The sequence below is a fragment of the Podarcis tiliguerta genome (genome assembly GCF_965153285.1).
Source record: "Podarcis tiliguerta genome assembly, chromosome: 4".
NCBI lineage: Eukaryota > Metazoa > Chordata > Lepidosauria > Squamata > Lacertidae > Podarcis > Podarcis tiliguerta.
Genome location: NC_139537.1, coordinates 41233704 through 41251773, shown reverse-complemented (window position 1 = coordinate 41251773; position 18070 = coordinate 41233704). Strand labels below are relative to the sequence as shown.

General features: G+C 40.0%; 1 protein-coding gene across 5 annotated transcripts in view; it reads left to right on the top strand.

The window, feature by feature from the left end:
* Window positions 1–18070, top strand: part of CADM2 (cell adhesion molecule 2) — a 359857-nt gene that overhangs the window by 268488 nt on the left and 73299 nt on the right. For all 5 annotated transcript variants that reach the window (XM_083439260.1, XM_083439263.1, XM_083439262.1 and 2 more), the window contains one exon: window positions 14485–14575. In XM_083439260.1, coding sequence (XP_083295386.1) covers window positions 14485–14575 — 91 coding nt within the window. The remainder of the gene's footprint in view (window positions 1–14484; window positions 14576–18070) is intronic.

Here is an 18070-nt window from a genome sequence, read left to right as displayed (position 1 = left end):
GGGAATGCCCAGCCCCTTTAAAGATTATATTGTGGGGACCGAAGCCCCCATGGCTCCTATGGTCCTATATATTACACAGTTTAATATAACATTCCTCCGATCTTGTGAATATGAAAACCAAACACTTCTTATGGAGAAGCTCATGCTTCCCAGCCATTGGAGCAGAATGAAAAGTGAAAGTTGGTGCTTTCAAGTTGATCTTGACCACGACTGCCATTGCAAAAGTACTGAGCACAAAAGGAGTGCTGTGTGCAAATAGCTGTTGATTAACTTAGTGCTTTTGTTCTCAACAGACCTAAGGAGTGACTAACTTCAAATACGTAGGGTGGTTGTGTGGAAAGGCGTCTTGTGGAAAGAAAGGCATTTACTTATCTCCATAGTCCTGTGGTAAACAGAGCAGATTTAAATCCTATTACAAAAAACAGCTAGTGTATGTGTTGATTTGCTTCCTTTATTGTGCTTCTGCAAACTCTTGCTTGGCCAGTTGGCACAGTGATATGCAGAGCACAGCCTAGGTGCAAGACAGAGCTGCTTAGCAGCTGCAACTTCCAAAATGCAAGGGAGTGTGTTCAGCATAAATCAATAGTTCTGATCTTTTTTGAAAACTATTTTGCAGATGTGCTGTCTCAGTTTGGTACCTATTCATATAGTGCTCTGGTTTCAGCTAATAAAGGTAGAAAAGCCCACAAAGTAGAAAAAACAACATACAGTTTAGTAGCTAGGAACATTTTAAAGTAGGATGTGATAATTTCACAAACCATTTGGTGGTTACAAGGAAAGCCTGGATAAGCTCAGTTAGCAACAGCTGGAACCATGTCAATTGACCGGCTACAGCACAAGCTTAATCTACTAAAAACAGTTTGCCTTGAGAGGAGGAATGGTCATTGCAAAGCTGAAAGATCAGCATACATAAAAATGAATTATTCAAGTTCTACATGCTCCCTGGCCCCTTAAAGTGAACTCTTAATTGTGATTAAAGAGCATCTGTGCTATAAAACTGTCAATAATCTAATCACAACCAGTGTACATTTATAGCCATGTAAGCTCTAGTAGCACTTTGATTTCATTGTGCTATAGGAAAGTTAAACAATGCAATTATTCAAAATTGTATAAATATCTCTTATGGGGCCAATGCTTAAGATTGCATCAATAGGAAAACTGAAACAAAATCAATAATACTGAGCTTTGTATTATGACTCCCCATGAAGTTTACTTTTTCTGGTTAAAATTTTTTAATGTGATAGACCAAAGAAATCAGTGTTTTCAAAAGTAAATGAGAAGTATCCAAGAACAACGAATCTCCTATTTCCCTTTAAATATTCAAATTCAGAAATAATTATAATTATCTGTCTGAATTATAATGTAAACACTATAATCAAATTTATCTTATTTCAACTTTTCAAACTAATGAATGCTCAAAACAAAGAAACTTAGAAGATACAGTAAGCAGTAAAGAGTGTCTGCAAACATGAAAGTTCAGTGCCACAATCTGCATGTTTAAATGAGTTCAATTAGGTTAATGATGGATGAAAATAAGAATTCCATATTTTAAATGTAAAATAATTCAAAACCATGCAGGTTCATTTACTACTAAACTTTATCCTCTGAGAGGCTTTTGGGTTCAAAGGGTTAATGTGAAATCATACGACTGATTATCTGAAGGGCTATCCTCAAATACAGCTTGCTGATAATGAAATATATATTGATAATGATAATATATATTGATAATGAAATACGTAATAATATATCTGTCTGTCTTTCTATCTATCACCTATCTATCTATCTATCATCTATCTATCATCTGTCTGTCTCCTGGTACCCTACAAAAGCACCATAAATGTTTCAGAAATGGGCTGCCAGCTGCATACAAATAATGGTCGGGTACAGGTCATATCTCATATATGTACCTAATAATGCCAAGTAAAACAACAAGTGTTTTACATGCCATTTTCATACCGCTTGATTGTAGAAAAAACCTCAAAGCGGTTTACAAAGAAGATTTTTTTAAAAATACTATCCCTGTAGAAGAGCAGGTATTTAAGGAAGAGTGGAAATTTTTTGTCAAGTATGTTGAAAATAATTGTGCACAGTTGAAAATATTATATATTGAAGTGATGTAAGATCTATGCCTGCTCCCAGGATCAGAACTGACTGAGTCAACAGTTGCAGCCAGTGCAGGCTCATTCCCTACACCCCAATTGCCACATATCAAAGGTGTCTTCAGGGATACTGTCAGCAGTAGTTTCCACCCACCTGCTTTTTGGGTGGCTGCCCTGGAGCACCCACTGGCAGGACTGGCAGCAGAACTCCCCTGTGCAGTGCTTCATTTAAGACACAATGCTTCATTCATGCAAGATCATGATATGAGAAATTGGCAGAGAATAAAGCCACTTTAAAAGCATATTAATTTCTATGCTTTTAGAAACATAATAGAATATATGTTTATTTTAATAATGTCATAAACTAATCATGGTATTGACAAAGTGATAAATCAGAGGAAGCAACGTAGGTTGACGGAGTCTCCTTCTAACTTCCTGAAGTTCAGCTAGTTGAAATACAGAAGTTCGATGTTCTCTAACACCTAAGCATTTTGGAATAAAGTTCATAGTAGGCCAGATCTTGTTGTTTTCAGCTAGTTGAAACAAGAGTTGGATAAACATCAGGCATTGGTGGAGGTGGGAGAAGAAATGATGCTCCTTGCACTTTTTACATTGATCAGAAACTGGACTGGAGAAAGGACTTCCACCTTTTGCTTGCATTACTTAAGTGGGTTAAGTCACATAAAGCATAGACTATGAATTACCATAATCGATCTGGACTCTTGTTTATCAGCAGTTCTTTGTACAGAGCACTTGGGTGCACTCCAGCACTGCCTTTCCAAAACATGGTATAGCCTCACATTTATTTTGGTACCATGACAGTTGTCTACATGTTGGTAGCGTCTCATTATGCTGACAGCATGATGCTTCCTTCTAATCTTATTATCCAGGATGCCAAGGTCTCACATAGCACTCAGTTAAATTCAGCAGAAAGTTCCAAGCTGAAATGACAGAGAGTTCTATGTTTCATTCATTTTGATCCTTCATGGCTTCTCTACTGTGAGCTTGAAATTTGCTATAGTTGATAGTTCTGCAGGTCTGGCAGAGTCCAGATTAACCCCAGGCACTAATTTTAACAAGATTCAGACAAATCAATCAGATCTTTTAAAAAAACATACATGTGATTTCCAACTAATACTCATGGGAGAATAATTATATTCTATAAAAATGCAAATTTAGTGACCTGCTTTATTTAAAAATAAAAATCTTTGCCTAGGCAAGGAATTGCCTTCTCCCCCCCCCCCCACAAAATTCCCAAGTGGTACTGCAAGAATGGGCATTCATTCCTGGAAATGTGTTGTAGATGCACAATAATTACAGCTTGATGATAGGTGGGTAAATTTACCTTTTTGTAGTGTTCTTTTATGCTGCTCACAATGGCTGACTAATATCTCATTCAAGCTGACAGAATTCCCTATTCATCCATTGTTAGTAGCAAGCTAAAGTGGAAGGAAAATAAGGCTGTATGCTGATGGTCTTCATCTATCTATGCTTAGGCCTAATTGCAGTCATGTTGTTGTTTTTAACATAAATCACATTGTTATATGTTCAATAGTAACTTATTAGTCAGGAATTAAGGAAAGCACTTTCTAGTATTGACTGTTGTTATCTCATGAGCATTGTATTGCAGTATGTGAACTCACTAGTTTTTTTTAATTCATTTTAATACAGTAACTTGTTCTTAAATTTTAATCTTAATTTGTCATTCAAATCTATGCATATACAAATTATTTGGGAGAATGAAGCTAATTCTATTGATATTTGATATCAGTAGGATTTTAGTATACTTTGGCTTAATCATGCCCATAATCTTTTTTCCCTTATGATCTACAGAAAGTCATCTGTATGGTGTAGTAGATCCATTTGTTGTTGTTTCCCTAAAAACATATATAGGCCTAAAATTTAAATTTGTTATAATTTATTAGGCATAAAATACTAAATGCTTCATTCAGCTTGCAATTAAAAGAAATGAAAAAAAAAGTTTCCTGGAATGATTAAAGAAATGTCAGAGTTATAAAAAAAAAAACCAATTTCCTATGTGATTGCCTTATATTTATATTTGCCGACGTTGTAACGATTTGAGAATATTTATGTACAAGTAAAAAGACTGCAGTGATTAGTGCTTTTAAGTAACTTGTTTGAAATTGCTGGGTACATTTATACAAATGTGTCCTTTTTTATGGAGCAAAACCAGAAGTTGGATTTGCCCATGTAATTATGAGCGCAGTGTGTCTTCCTGGAATACTATATCACCTCTTTTCCACAGCTATATATTTAGATGTTTTGGAAATGTGGCTGTGATTTGTAGAGGCACCAAGCTAGGAAAGAAATCAATAGAAATCTGGAATACAGGTGCTATAAACATGTAGAATATGAATATACTAAAATACTAAAATATCATTTTACATTTTTTAAATCAAAAGATAATAAATGAATTGGTTATGCAGGAAATGGTATAAAAGCTCTGACTGAGTAGGGGTTTAGCTATTACCAGGTGGTCTTTTTTCCACAATCTTTCAGAATACTTCTTGAATTGTTGTGGTTCAGCGACATAACAATAATAAAAACACTAGAGAAATATATTAAAGCTTTAAATATTCAGGAGTCATTAAGTCATAAAGTCATCGAGATATAACATTAGTTTTAGTTCACTATTTCAAATAAAGTGGTGGAAGCCAAACTGGATACATGGTGGATTAAATCATACTAATTTGCTCTGTGACACACAGAGAAGGAACTGCTGATAGACTGCACAAAAATTAAATAGGAATATAAATATAGTGTAAAATGAGTTCAACAAGGCAAGATTAGAGAGCAGGTGCACTCTAGGATATGAAATGCTATTAAAAAGATCTTTAAAACTTCACCCACACGCAATCACTGCATTAGTATGCTTGAGTCTGGAGCACTTGTTCTCTAAGGCTGGCTGCAGATGTTGTTAAGTGTGGCATGGTTATATTTTTTAAAGACCCACACCCAAGTGATTTCCAATTGCTGGAAAGTCCACACCTTTTCCTTTCACTGTTTCTTTTTACCATTCAGTGCAAATAAAAGCTGAACTCTCATATTATTAAGGAACTTCAACGATAGTTAGTTGTTACATATGACTAGCCAGAATAGAGTGTGTGATCAGCCACAAAGCAAAATTAAAAACGTGGGGAAGGTAGCCAGTGAAGTAGTTCCATGGGCACAGGGACTTCTGGCTGTAAAAAGGCACTTGCCCTCCCTCTCCTCTCTGGGTTTGCCCCCTGTAGTGCCTCAGTCTGTTCTGGTGGTTCCCCCTACCCTCTGGAACAGATTTAGGGAGGGCACAAGGGTGCAGGAAAGAGAGAGAGAGAGGGGAAGTTCTGTTGCAGAAGTAGAATCCTTCAATTAATGGAATGACTTTGTTGGATACCACCCATGGATTGAAGTAGACTTGCTAACTGTAATTTACACTAACTCTGGTTAGTGAGTACCTATGCACCAACAATCATATTTACATCCATCTCATTTCCTCTGGAAGAGGCTCCTCCTCCATTGATATAGACATTGTGAATAGACAGGTAAAAGTAGCTGTCCCTGATGTTTCCCTAACATAACTTCTCCCAAGCACTCTAACATGGCCACAGCTTTTATCTCCCCTCCATCAGATGAAGCTCCTCAAAACTCAAGTAGGAAGAATGCACCATCACATATTTGTGCACATATCAGTTATCTTTCTCAGAGCTCTATTGAAGTTCTCAGCACATCTCCAAACAGTTTATGGCTCTGTTCCATAATAGGGTTTGTTCACTTATCTTTTCATCCAGTGTGAAGGTGTGTGGTTGAGCCACTGTCAAAGGGATTGCAATACATCAGAAAGCAGAACTGTGGTTAGATAAAAGATAAATGGTTTGCATTTTGTTTTCAAAGGAAATTCATCACATTAAATATCCTGATGTGGTGATTAAAAAAAATATGGTCTTCTCTGAGAAACTGTCTTCAAGAACAGAAGACCTATTGTGGACATTTGTTGATCACAGATGGAGAATTTAGTAGAGGTGCTGCCACAGAGAAGGCCCTGTTGCATATCTCAGTATCCTAAATCCTCAGAAGGAATAAATAAGTACTTTTAGTAGCATAAATGCATTAACCTCTGAAGCCTGTGCAGCTCCCAAACACAACTGTGTTGGAGTGGAACAGGTACGTCTCCAGAACCTAAGGAATTCACAGTAACCCAGCCTAGATGGCAGGCTTATTATCATAATGGGGGGAAATGAATCTAAATTGTCGAGTCAACACTGCTTTTACCATTTGTAGTTGAGTATTAGGTCTCTGGTCTCTGGTTTAAAGAAGAAATGACGCTAGATGCTAAAGACAAGGAGCAAAGATAGTTGAGTTGGTTAGAGCATGGTGCTTATAACGCCAAAGTTGCAGGTTCCATCCAACTGCATATTTCTGCATTGCAGGGGGTTTGACTAGATAATTCTCAGGGTCCCTTCCAAGTCTTACAATTCTATGACTTATCACCATCCGGTCACCACAACTCCACACAATTATATACCTCCTTGAATAGTTATTCAGGTTCACTCTGGAGAGTTGGGTTTTTATGTTTAATTTAATGTTATTAAATTAAATACAGTGAGGTGAGATTGGGAAACTGCTCCCCACCCACAGGCTTTATCTTTCTTCACTCTCTCCAGTTTGCAGTTTCTTTCGAGAAGCTGCTAGCAGATTCTTACAAATATGTGAGTTTGTGGGTTCCTATGCCCTGTAGTGTCACTTCTTGCTCAACTTCCTTGCCTTCAGCACTTTCGTATGCGGATAATGTTCAGACCTAGCCTTCCAAACACCCATTGTAATAATAAAAAAACTAATTCGTGAAAACACAGAATTATCAGTCCCTCTTCCTTCCCTCCTCCTATAGACCCTTTCCTTATTAGCAAAGCCTGGAAATTTAGTTTCGGGGGAGAGTGTTGAAAAGTAAGATATTGCTAGGACATTTGCCACTAATTAACAAAACAAAAATGGAAATTTGTATGAGGGTAAAGGTAAAGGGACCCTTGACCATTAGGTCCAGTCATGACAGACTCAGGGGTTGTGGCGCTCATCTCGCTTTAGTGACTGAGGGAGCCAGCGTACAGCTTCCGGGTCATATGGCCAGCATGACTATGCCGTTTCTGGAGAACCAGAGCAGCGCACGAAAATGCCATTTACCTTCCTGCCAGAGCGGTACCTATTTATCTACCTGTACTTCGTGCTTTCAAACTGCTAGGTGAGCAGGAGCAGGAACCGAGCAACGGGAGCTCACCCCATTGTGGGGTTTTGAACCGCCGACCTTCTGATCAGCAAGCCCTAGGCTCTGTGGTTTACCCCACAGCACCACCCGTGTCGCAGTACTTAACCTCTAATTATTTCAAGTGATTGATATATGGTGGCTAAAGGGCACAAATAAATAAAAAGACAGAGGAATTGGTATAGTTAGGGAGAAACTGAATTATTCAAGGGGTGGGGTGTGTCCAGTGGGAGAAAAGTGTTTTAGGAATTGCTTAAAGAGCAGTTTTAGCAATGTTACAGAGAGAGATGGAGAGCTACTTGAGGCATCAATGTGGTTTAAAGGGTACAATTCTCAGTCCACTTCCTCAGGTATAAGTACCATTGAGCAGAATGGAGTAAACTTATTAAGGAGTTGTTGTAAAGTTGCCCATTCCAGCTCAGCAGTGCTCAACCTCTTTGAAAGGTTGGGACACTGATATAGTGCTACCTGAGATAACGTAGAAACAAATTTCCCTTTCTACTTCATTGTGTGAGAGTGATATTCCAGCGATTTTCCAGAAAAAACCCCAGTCTCTGAAAATAAATGAGGACTAGTGGAAATTAACTGGCAATAAGCTTAGGAGTAACAGAAAGGTCATACTACTTGATACACTGTATGATTAGCATGTGGAGTTCTCTGCCACAAGAAATGAAATACTAGCTCTTCAGAAACAAATTGGGATATCCTCTCAGACGATTTTTTTTTTTTTTTTGGGGGGGGGAGTCTTCATGCCATGCTTGCTGCCTTCCCAGAAGCATCTGGCTGACTGCTGTTAGAAATGGGACTCTGTACTAAATGGTTCCATGCTCTTACCTAGCAGGTGGTCTTCTCTTCATATTGTTACAGAGTTTGCGTGCCACCCCCAATCTCTGCTGAGCAGTAGCAAGATTCCAGGGGGTTCCAGGCATTCACCCAGGGCCGTTTTTCCCCATTGAGAATTCAGGCACGGCAGAGACTGCAGTGTTTTAAGAGATATGGTTTATTTTATATACCTGGGTCTTGGTGAAGGAAAAGAGTTCACAGCATTACCTCTCGAGCGGGGCTTGTTCCCCACAGCAGTGCAGCATCAGAATCCAATACATTTCCATACCTCTGACCCACTTTCAGGTGGTTCTTAACTTCAGCCCCCATAAGTTCTCCCTCTTTCCTGCTTCTCCTTCCCAGAAAACCCCTTCCCAAGCAGCTCCTCCCTTTCTCCCTGCTATTCTAATGTGAATGATTTTCCTTTATTACACCACACCCACATTACCCTGGCAACTTCCTACTCAGTTACCTGTAGGGGTTTTTTGTATTGTAGATGGCTTAATGTCAGGGCCATCATCTCCCTCTGCCCTCTGTCTGGCACTAAAACAAGCTGCAGCCTGTCAGCTCTGATTAAACCCCAGCACCCAAGAATCTAGAGGCGGAAATCTGGCACCCAGGGATCTGAGGGACCCCTATTCCCCCACTAACTCATAACATTATGAAGAAGGAAGTCGAGTCAGAATATTTAAATGTAGACCAGGGTTAAATGATACGTCTACACCATGCCTAATGTTTACAGGACATGTGGACACCTGAACATCTTGACTCCCAAAATGGAGAGAGAACTGAACAGCAAAAGGTCAGATATAAAAGAGCAATGCTACATTACACACTTCCATAAATACAAGCGATAAGACAACCTATTGTTAGGTCACTGGTTTAATTGGTTTAGTTTTGTTATTACCTAGGAGTATAAGTTCCCAGGATTTTGGGGGGGAAGAAAAGGTGCTTTAAACAGATTCTGACTGTGTGCACACCATACATTTAAAGCACCTTTTCTTCCCCCAAGAATCCTGGGAACTACCACTCTGAGAGCTACAATTCCCAGCACCCTATTAAAACTATAGTTCCCAGGATCTGTGAGTGCATGCTTAAAATTTGCTTTAAATATACACAGCCTTAGCTTGTGAGTTGTACAACATGGTCCCTTCTAGGAACAGTCGATTGGCTTTATTATTTGTCAAAGAGCTAAGAAAAGGCCTCATTGAAAAGCCTCCCTGAAGTGTGACACATGACTACTGCTCCCCACCCCATTACTCTGTTTCCTTAGCAATGCTTAACTTGGATTTGCTTACTCAATGCAGACATTTTCCCCAAGTTTGGGAAGTTTGGAGAGAGAGAAAAAGACCTATCATCTCCAACTGTTTCAAGTATTAAAGCGAAGTATGAAAAAACAGTCTGTAGAATCAAGCTTTGACACTCAAGGTCTCAGAAGGAGAGACAGCAGGTGTATATTTAAGCATTCTCAGAACTTTCAATCAACCATTTAAAGAGCTGAACACAAAGGGATTAAGGATATTAGCTTTCTTGAAAGTACCTAATTGAATTCAGCAATTCATATTATTTCTAAGAACTAAATAAAGCTTTTCTAATAAGTATTCATGCAGTGTAATAATAAGAGATTTTTTTTGTAGAAAAGAGTGGAATGAAGGAAAACAAGCACATTTCTGAAATGTAGAATTTATGTTGTGTGTCCCACCCCCATATCTTTCAATATGGTTTTTATTTCTGTAATATGTGTGTACCCTGCATCACTTGCTGACCTTTTATCCTCTTTAAATCAAGATAATCATCACCATCACATCTTCTTATATATTTATTTACATATATCCCTGCCTTTTTTCCTGCTGGGGCTCAGTCATATGGCAAGCTCCCAACACTTCTGGTAACTACCCCCAAGTGATTGTGTTCAGGGTTTGGATTGCCTGCTAGAGAGTCTCTTAAGTGATCATTCGGTTACACATCCTCATTGTAAATCAGGTAGTTTTGAATCAAAGGAAAGCCAGTTGCCTCCAGGAAGCCCACAAGAAAAGAATGAAAGAAACAACTTGTTCACTCTAGGAAACCAAAAAGAAAAGAAAGAAGGAAACCATTTCTTTTCTTCAGAACCCATCATTATATATGTTTCTTATATTTATCCACAGTGGTGGCAGTTATAACTAAACAAAGCCATTGGAAACACTTTTCCAGGTGGAATCTGATAGGGAAGTGAAGGGATGGCTGCAGTGCTACAATTTTTCCTAGTATGATCCAGCAGGCATATCAGGGCTAAGAAATGTTTTCCTTAGACGTAGTCAGGGGAGACCGTAGACATTTATGTTACAGACCTTTTCTAATGAAGCTAGGTCATGTGAATTTGAACATGAACTGATGGGCTAATTAGACACTGTTTTTTGTAGTTTAACGGGTAATCAGGTCAGAGCAAGGTTATTGCAAGAAATGGACTTTACTGCAATGAATAGTGATTATTCACATGGCTAATGAAAGCTGAGCTTCCCAAATGAAAGTGTTAACAAGCCGTGAAAGAATAGAAGTACTTCTAATTAAAAATGAATATCAAATGCAAAATACCAAGAGAAGAAGAACTGCAGGCACCAGATTTGTTTGCAAAAAAATAAAATAAAGATGTGCAAGCAAATGCTACCCAAGCTAGATAGTTGAAATTCATATAAGTAATGCGGTCACTTTACTGTTTGGTATTTTGAAAGTGCATGTTCTGTGTAATAATTAAGAGTTAAGAATAAGAATAAAACAGAGATGGCTAGCCGTCTTCAGGCTGAGAGCCACATTGACCTCTGATCAATCCTCCAGGGCCTAACTGGGAGTGACTGGTGAGTGGAATGTGAGCATAATCATTTTTTTTCCTATTCTTATTTATTGAGGGACACATTTTGAAGGCCTTGAGAGGTCAAGAAAACCTTTTGGCACGACAGAAATCTATCAGGAGGCCTATGATTGGTTAGATGCTGCAGTCCCTGCCACACTTGTTTCGTGTTCTTATTGGCTAGCCAATTCTCCACCTTAAGCTTATATTGTTGTTTTGCCACCTGAATGCCTTTCCTGAGCTTTGTTCTAGCCCCTCTGTATATATCTATGTTCCCTGGCTTGAAGGCAGTATCCCAAGCTTTCAGGAGTGACCTTACTTCAGCAATCATCCAGGGTTTGCCGTGCCCATAGACTCTAATACACCTCTCCGTTGTTACATTATCAGTGCACACTTTAATATAAGAAAGTACAGCATCTGTGTATCTGTGCAGATCTTGATGTTCAAACATGTACTTTCAAAAACATGTACTTTCAAAAGAATCCTGGAGCTGACTGAAAGCACCCTCTGGCCAAATTCTAACTGTTTTTATAACTCGCTGAATTCTTAATAAACACACGGACACGAATGTTAGATTAATGGGATAAAATAGGCCACAACTTTATTCGTTACAGATGTGAGTGGGTTGGTTTGGTTTGGCATTGGGTGAAACCAGACTATATCCTGATTCCTGCCTGTCTGCAGGGAATCTTCTAAGGGTAAACCACCTGCAGGGGGAACGCTATGGTATACATCAATTAATAGCACCCCCAGGGTCCCCGATGGGGTCATGGCATGGCCCTAACCCACGCCCAGGTTTCAGACAGGATCCATACCCCCGGAACCCTTTAATGAGATATCTTTAACGTGGAGGGGCAAGCGGAGGCAACAACCTCCCCTCCCATAAACAAGGCTTACCCAATGCCTAACCGCCACTCGAGCCCCAAAGGCTCACCGCCAACACCCTCACACCTGCAACCAATCTCTAATGCCCTTAAGCGATATTGACCAGCCAAATATTTCCCATATCAGAAAGGTGAAGACCATCATTGTGAAACAAGGCCTCCTGGTCAAAAGTAGTGGTGGGGAACCGTGTCACCTGACCATTCAATAGTTGCACCTTCCGTGCCACCGCACAATTAGCAATTTTGTTGGCTATGTTGATTGCCACAGGGTGGGGGCAATCAGGACAACAACGCCCCTCCAAAAGCTGGAACCAGATTAAAGCAGAGTCCGAGTACAAGGCAGCCAGCCCTCCCACCAACCTCATTGGCCAGCCGGGGTCGTGATGTGGGCAGGAGTCCCCATGATGCGGGCGGCATCCCTCCGCCCACAGCCAGGTCACTGGGAGGTCTGGGATACCCTCCCGCAACACCTCCCCCCAAGGAAGCGGAGCAGACTTGGCAATCGCTGTCTGCCCAGGCCTAAGGATTGACATGGGTCATCAGTACCTTTTGTCACTTTAACACCTCTATAGCAGGTGAGACCCTGGCTTGGAAATGAAGCTTAGCTTGTATTTTTCCACTGGTCTGGAATCTTCCCTTCAATACTCCAAATATTAGCTAGATCCTGTCATTCATTAATTTATTGGGTTTTAGGGGGGTCTCCCCCCCCAAAAAAAAAATACTTATAACAATATATATTTCTCATAGTGAGTGGATGGTGCTAGTAGAATAGGAGCCAGCAGTTGTACTCAAGGAATGTTTTGTTTTTATTTATTACATTTATATTCCATCTGTCATCCAATGAACTCAAAGTGGCATACATAATTCTCACCACATAGTTTATCTTCAAAATAACCTTGTAAGGTAGGTCAGGTTTTGACAGAGCTACTATTTCAAGGTCATCCAGTGGGCTCTGTGGCTGAATAGGGATTTGAACTTGGGTTTCCCCACTCATCGGCTGCATTCAAACAACACTTGCCCCCATCTTTCCAACATTTTCTTCTTTGTTAATTTCTGTGGTTAATGTGATGTTTTACACAGCATAAAAACCACTAGTGGAAGCTTAGCACTCAATTTCATGTTAATTTTTCCCAGAGGAAAAAAAAAAAGACAACCATTTGCAACCCTGTTAACTTGGAAAATTGTAGGAGTTTTGCACTGTAATTTCATGTAACAAAGTTGAGGGCCGTATTCCATCATAACATTATAATCGATAAATCTAATACAATAAAACCCATGTCTGAATGCAGCCTTAGTCCCGCACAGTAACCATTACACCATGCTGTCTCTTTTACTTTTCCTGATAGAAGTGAATGCCAGATTATATGGGAGAAAAAAAGGACTGGAGACAACAGATAAAGTGGGGGATATACCAGTATTTTAAGCATGAACCAGGTTCCTTTTCAACTGTGTTTTGGATTATTGCCAGTTTACATTGTTTGATATAATTCAGCCGGATCCAGTGTGGGCCTAGCCAGACCTAATGTTATTTCATCTGCAAGTTTCATCTGTGATTCTTTTCTTTTTGCACACTCTAGTGACAAGGACTGACTTTTCTGTTGAAAGTTGATTGCATAAAACAGAAGTAATATTTTAAAGTTTAGCATGGATTATATACAACAGTGTGGTAATCTTATCTGATGTCCCCATAAAAATGGTTTGAGGTTTTTTAAAAAAAATCAGACTACAAGGGATATTCACAAAGGAGGGAAATACTGTTGCATTCCTGAAAGTATATCCTCAGTAATGCAAGGTTTTTTAAAAAAGAAATTTATAAGAGCTCATGGAAGACTTTCTATTATGAATTCAGATTACTATGCCAATAAATATGTTCATTTGAATATACTTTTAATGCAGTCTTTTTTTGTCATAATATTCACATCCATCTACAAAGCAAAGGTTGCGTGGAGTGCTTGTTATTCTTTTTCAGTAAATTCATTTTTCTATTTTCTATTTCAATTGCAAATCTATTTATAACCATGCTCTCCAAGGAATGCCCACAATGATGTAGGGGTGTCTTTATTTTCCTCTAGAACTCAGCTGTTGCTTGTTCAGTGATTCATTGGTAGACTACAGCATGCAGCACTCAGGGCTACAGAATTGGGGCGGGAAAGAGGTACAGCACCCTTTCTGGAGAGTGTTTCTGTGTGGCAGTGAAGGTAGCAAGGCTGCTAATTCATCTGAGTAAAGGTACATGGCTACAGAGTGAATAGCAACTCCTGACACTAGCCACTGATGGCATCACCTCTACCAAGCATGGCTAGTTGCTCCAGAAACTGTCCTGGCAGCTTTTTTGTTACAGTGCAGCACCCTCTTGTAAGGCCATTAGGCCCCCATCCATATTCGGTGGTGCTCAGTGGCAGAAGATATAGTTCACCAGCAAGCCACGGCACAATCTCATACTACCACCTGGTGTCACAGTTGGCAAAGGACAATATATATTAGAATCTTAAAGTCCATGGATATATAAGTGAAATCTCACACTGTTTAAATGCTTTGCATAATACAATGGGTGTCCAGTTTTAATGTAATTCATCAAATATTATCTTTTTCCAGATCTTCCGTCAGTTAAAATAATCCCTTCCACGTTATGGCCAGAAGAAGGACAATCTATAACTTTGATTTGTGAATCCAAAGGAAAACCACTGTAAGTGATTTAACAAGCAATATATTTTTGTTATATTCTTTATTCTCCTTTGATTGCAGCCTCTGACTGCAAAACTCTACTGTTTTTCTCTTGTCCTGGGGTGTAAAGTGATCTGTGGTACTGAAAACCCCTTGAAGCATGTCTTCATTAAGTGCCTATGGAAGACTGGTCTTTTACTTTGTCATTTATTTTAGTTTTGGGAAAGGATTCCTGCTGTGCATTTTTTTAAAGTAAGCTATTTCAACCTGAAAGGATTGCAGGCTTATTTGCTGTTCACATCGTCAGACTGATGATAGGTACATACTCTCAAAGCCTCACATCTGATGAAAAAACTTCTAAAATCAACACATTTTTTTTATCCAAGCAAAGTGTTGAACTCTTTGCCTGCTTTGGTTGTCATTTACATGGTAATTGGAAATTTAATGATATATGCAAATTGTCTTTTCAACTATCTCACTTTTAAAAATAGCATTAAGAGAGTGAAGCTGTATATGTTTGAGTTTCAGCTGAAATTACTTTTTTCTTCACAAACCTTAAACCCACTCCTGAACTCTTATTATTCTTATTACTACTACTACTACTAGACAGTGTCTGCCACTTGAGGAGAAAATAAAAATAACCCCACTATTGCATTACATGCTTCCCAGGCATAACCTCCATATTTATTTTTATTTAGTGTATTTATTATACTGCCTTGCAGCTGAATGGCCCCCAGGGCAGATCACAATAAAAAATACAAATTACAGGCTAAATCCATTTCACAAATGGAAAAACTTTTTTCCCATTTGTGAAAGGGACTTGGGTCTAGCAGACTCATATTCATAAGAAAGGCTTCAGGAGTAAACCCAAAGGAATAAACCATAACCACTGTCTTTCAGGATATCTTTGAGAAAAGAAAAGGCTGTGGGGTAAACTCCTCACAAATCCAGAGTGGAGTCTCTGCGATGGTTGGATGGTGTCTTGTATGCCTCCTTCTGGCAATTCCTGCAGTCAGGCTGGTACCAAACATACTGCTCTGCTTTTCTTTGGACCACTTCAGCGAGGCCGAGTGTGGAGTCTTGTTGTCTGGGCAGCCTAGGACCTCCATACACACTGCTCAAGCTAGCACCCCAGAGAAGTCTCTTCTGGGCTGCTAATGCAGCAAAACCAACATGGTTATGAGCTCTTGGTCTCTGGAGTCATAGCAGGCACTGTGATTCTCCAGCAGTTTAAATTCATCCCCAGGGTTGCACTCCATTGACTCTCGAGACAGATGCCAACAAAAAAAAACCTTTACTCTTTTTAGGAGAGGAAGCCCTTCTAGAACACAAATGATATTAGGGGAATTTAGCTGTTTTTCTATGTAATCTCTGTCTCTGCTGTTGCTTTGTCTCTAGCCTACTGGAGTTTAGCCTGTCATTTGTCTGTTAGCAGTGACACCAATTCTTCAAGTTCTAGCTGGCTGTTCCTGACACATGTGTGTCCAGCTTCTTCTCCTCCTGCTGCTCTTTTTTCCATAGCTAGTGCATAAGCAGTGTGCAAATCAGCAGTATCTCATTTCTTCAAGCCTATAGCTCTCTCTTATCTGACACTGCCTTCCAACCCATTGTTTTTCCTAGCTTGAGGCTTCTTTCCTGGGTTTCTGGTCTCCTCTCCACTTCAGGCAGGCTTCTGGACAAAGCATCTTAATTTTCTGTTACTCACTGCAGTTCTTCATGGTCGAAGAACTTCAGCTGTCCATCTGCTCCCTGTATCTTCTTGGCCACTCTGGTCTGAGTGCTTTGTAGCTGGGCTACTGGGTAGTGGCTGTTGAGATAAGGCTCTCATCTACTCACTTAGGCCTCATTTGCACTGTACAGTGGTACCTCGGGTTAAGAACTTAATTCGTTCTGGAGGTCCGTTCTTAACCTGAAACTGTTCTTAACCTGAGGTACCACTTTAGCTAATGGGACCTCCCGCTGCGGCCATGCCTCCGCCGCACGATTTCTGTTCTCATCCTGAAGCAAAGTTCTTAACCTGAGGTACTATTTCTGGGTTAGCGGAGTCTGTAACCTGAAGCGTCTGTAACCTGAAGATTTTAACCCGAGGTACCACTGTACATTTAAAGCAGTATCAATCCACTTTAAGCAGTCATAGAACTTTTGGAACTGTAATTTGCTAGGGGTTCTGGCAGTTGTTAGGAGACTCATATTCCCCTTAAAGAGCTACAATTCCCAGAGTGGTTTAACAATCAGCCCCTTTAGCGGTTTCCTAACAACTTTCAGTACCCTTAACAAACTCTAGTGCCCAGGATTCTTTGAGGGAAGCCATGCTTACTTAAAATGGCATGATATTTCTTTAAATGTATAGTGCAGATGGGACCTTAGAGACTCCAAACTCTTCTTCAGCTGCATGTGGGAGACCATCACAGTGAATTTCACAGTTCTTAAGAGAGCCACTGGTGTTGCTGCTGGTAACATTCTGCTAGCTTTTAGGTTTGCTGCTAGAACATCAACTTCATCTGCTCCAGGAATCTTACCATTCTTCCTTCTATTTTACCTCAGGCACTCCTTGACACACAGTCCTCCTTTTAGGAAGCAGAATCCCACTTCTAGCACCAGTGTTAATGCATACCCAATCTCCAACCAGTTGGTGTGTGGTGTGCCCTATCATGTTAATTTGAGCAGTTGCAGATTCTGGGAACTATTCTTGTGTAAGTTGCTCCCAAATCTGTCACCATGAATCTGCTTCACACAAATACAGGACCACGGCACAATGGCAAAATTGACAATGTGAACTGGACCACAATGTGAAACTAATGTGAAATTAATGATATTGAATCTGAAATTCAGCAGACACAGCTCTCTCTTTCCGTCTCTTTGTCTCTCTGCCTGTCTCTCATGCTTCCTGTCTCCACGTCCCCACACAGTGTTTCCTCCCACTTCATCCCCTCTGTGGCCTTTTCGAAGGGTCCCAACTCCCCTGAAAGATTTTTCAAGTGTTGCATTGGAGAGGATGGGGAGGGAAGCCTTATTGAGCCTGTGTGCATTCTATGTGTAGTCAAAAAAATTGTAGCTACATTTTCACAACTTACATTGAAAATGTGGCACTGCATACAGTTCCCATACAGAGGCATCTTTTCACACAAATAATACCACCACATAAGCTTGGTGGAAACATATACTCCTGGATGCTTCTGTTGACTGGTGGAATGTGAAGGCAGCATCATGGAATCAGAGACTTGTGGAGCGGAAAGGGACCCTGAGAGCCAACCCCCTGCAATGCAAAAACATATGCAGGCTGGAACAATCAGTGGGCTTTACAATCCCCTTTTGAATAGATAGACTTTTTTGATTCTTCAGGAATTTAGCACAAAATTAGGAGGCTGAGAGAATGCTACCTGGAATAAAATTATGCTCATCACACCTTGGGTCATTTTGAAAGCGCAACCCACACTGGCTCCCATTTTTATGCCAATTTCCCTGTCAGGACCTACAAAGTCTATGGTCAGGGCATGTCTGACTTAGGATAAATTGA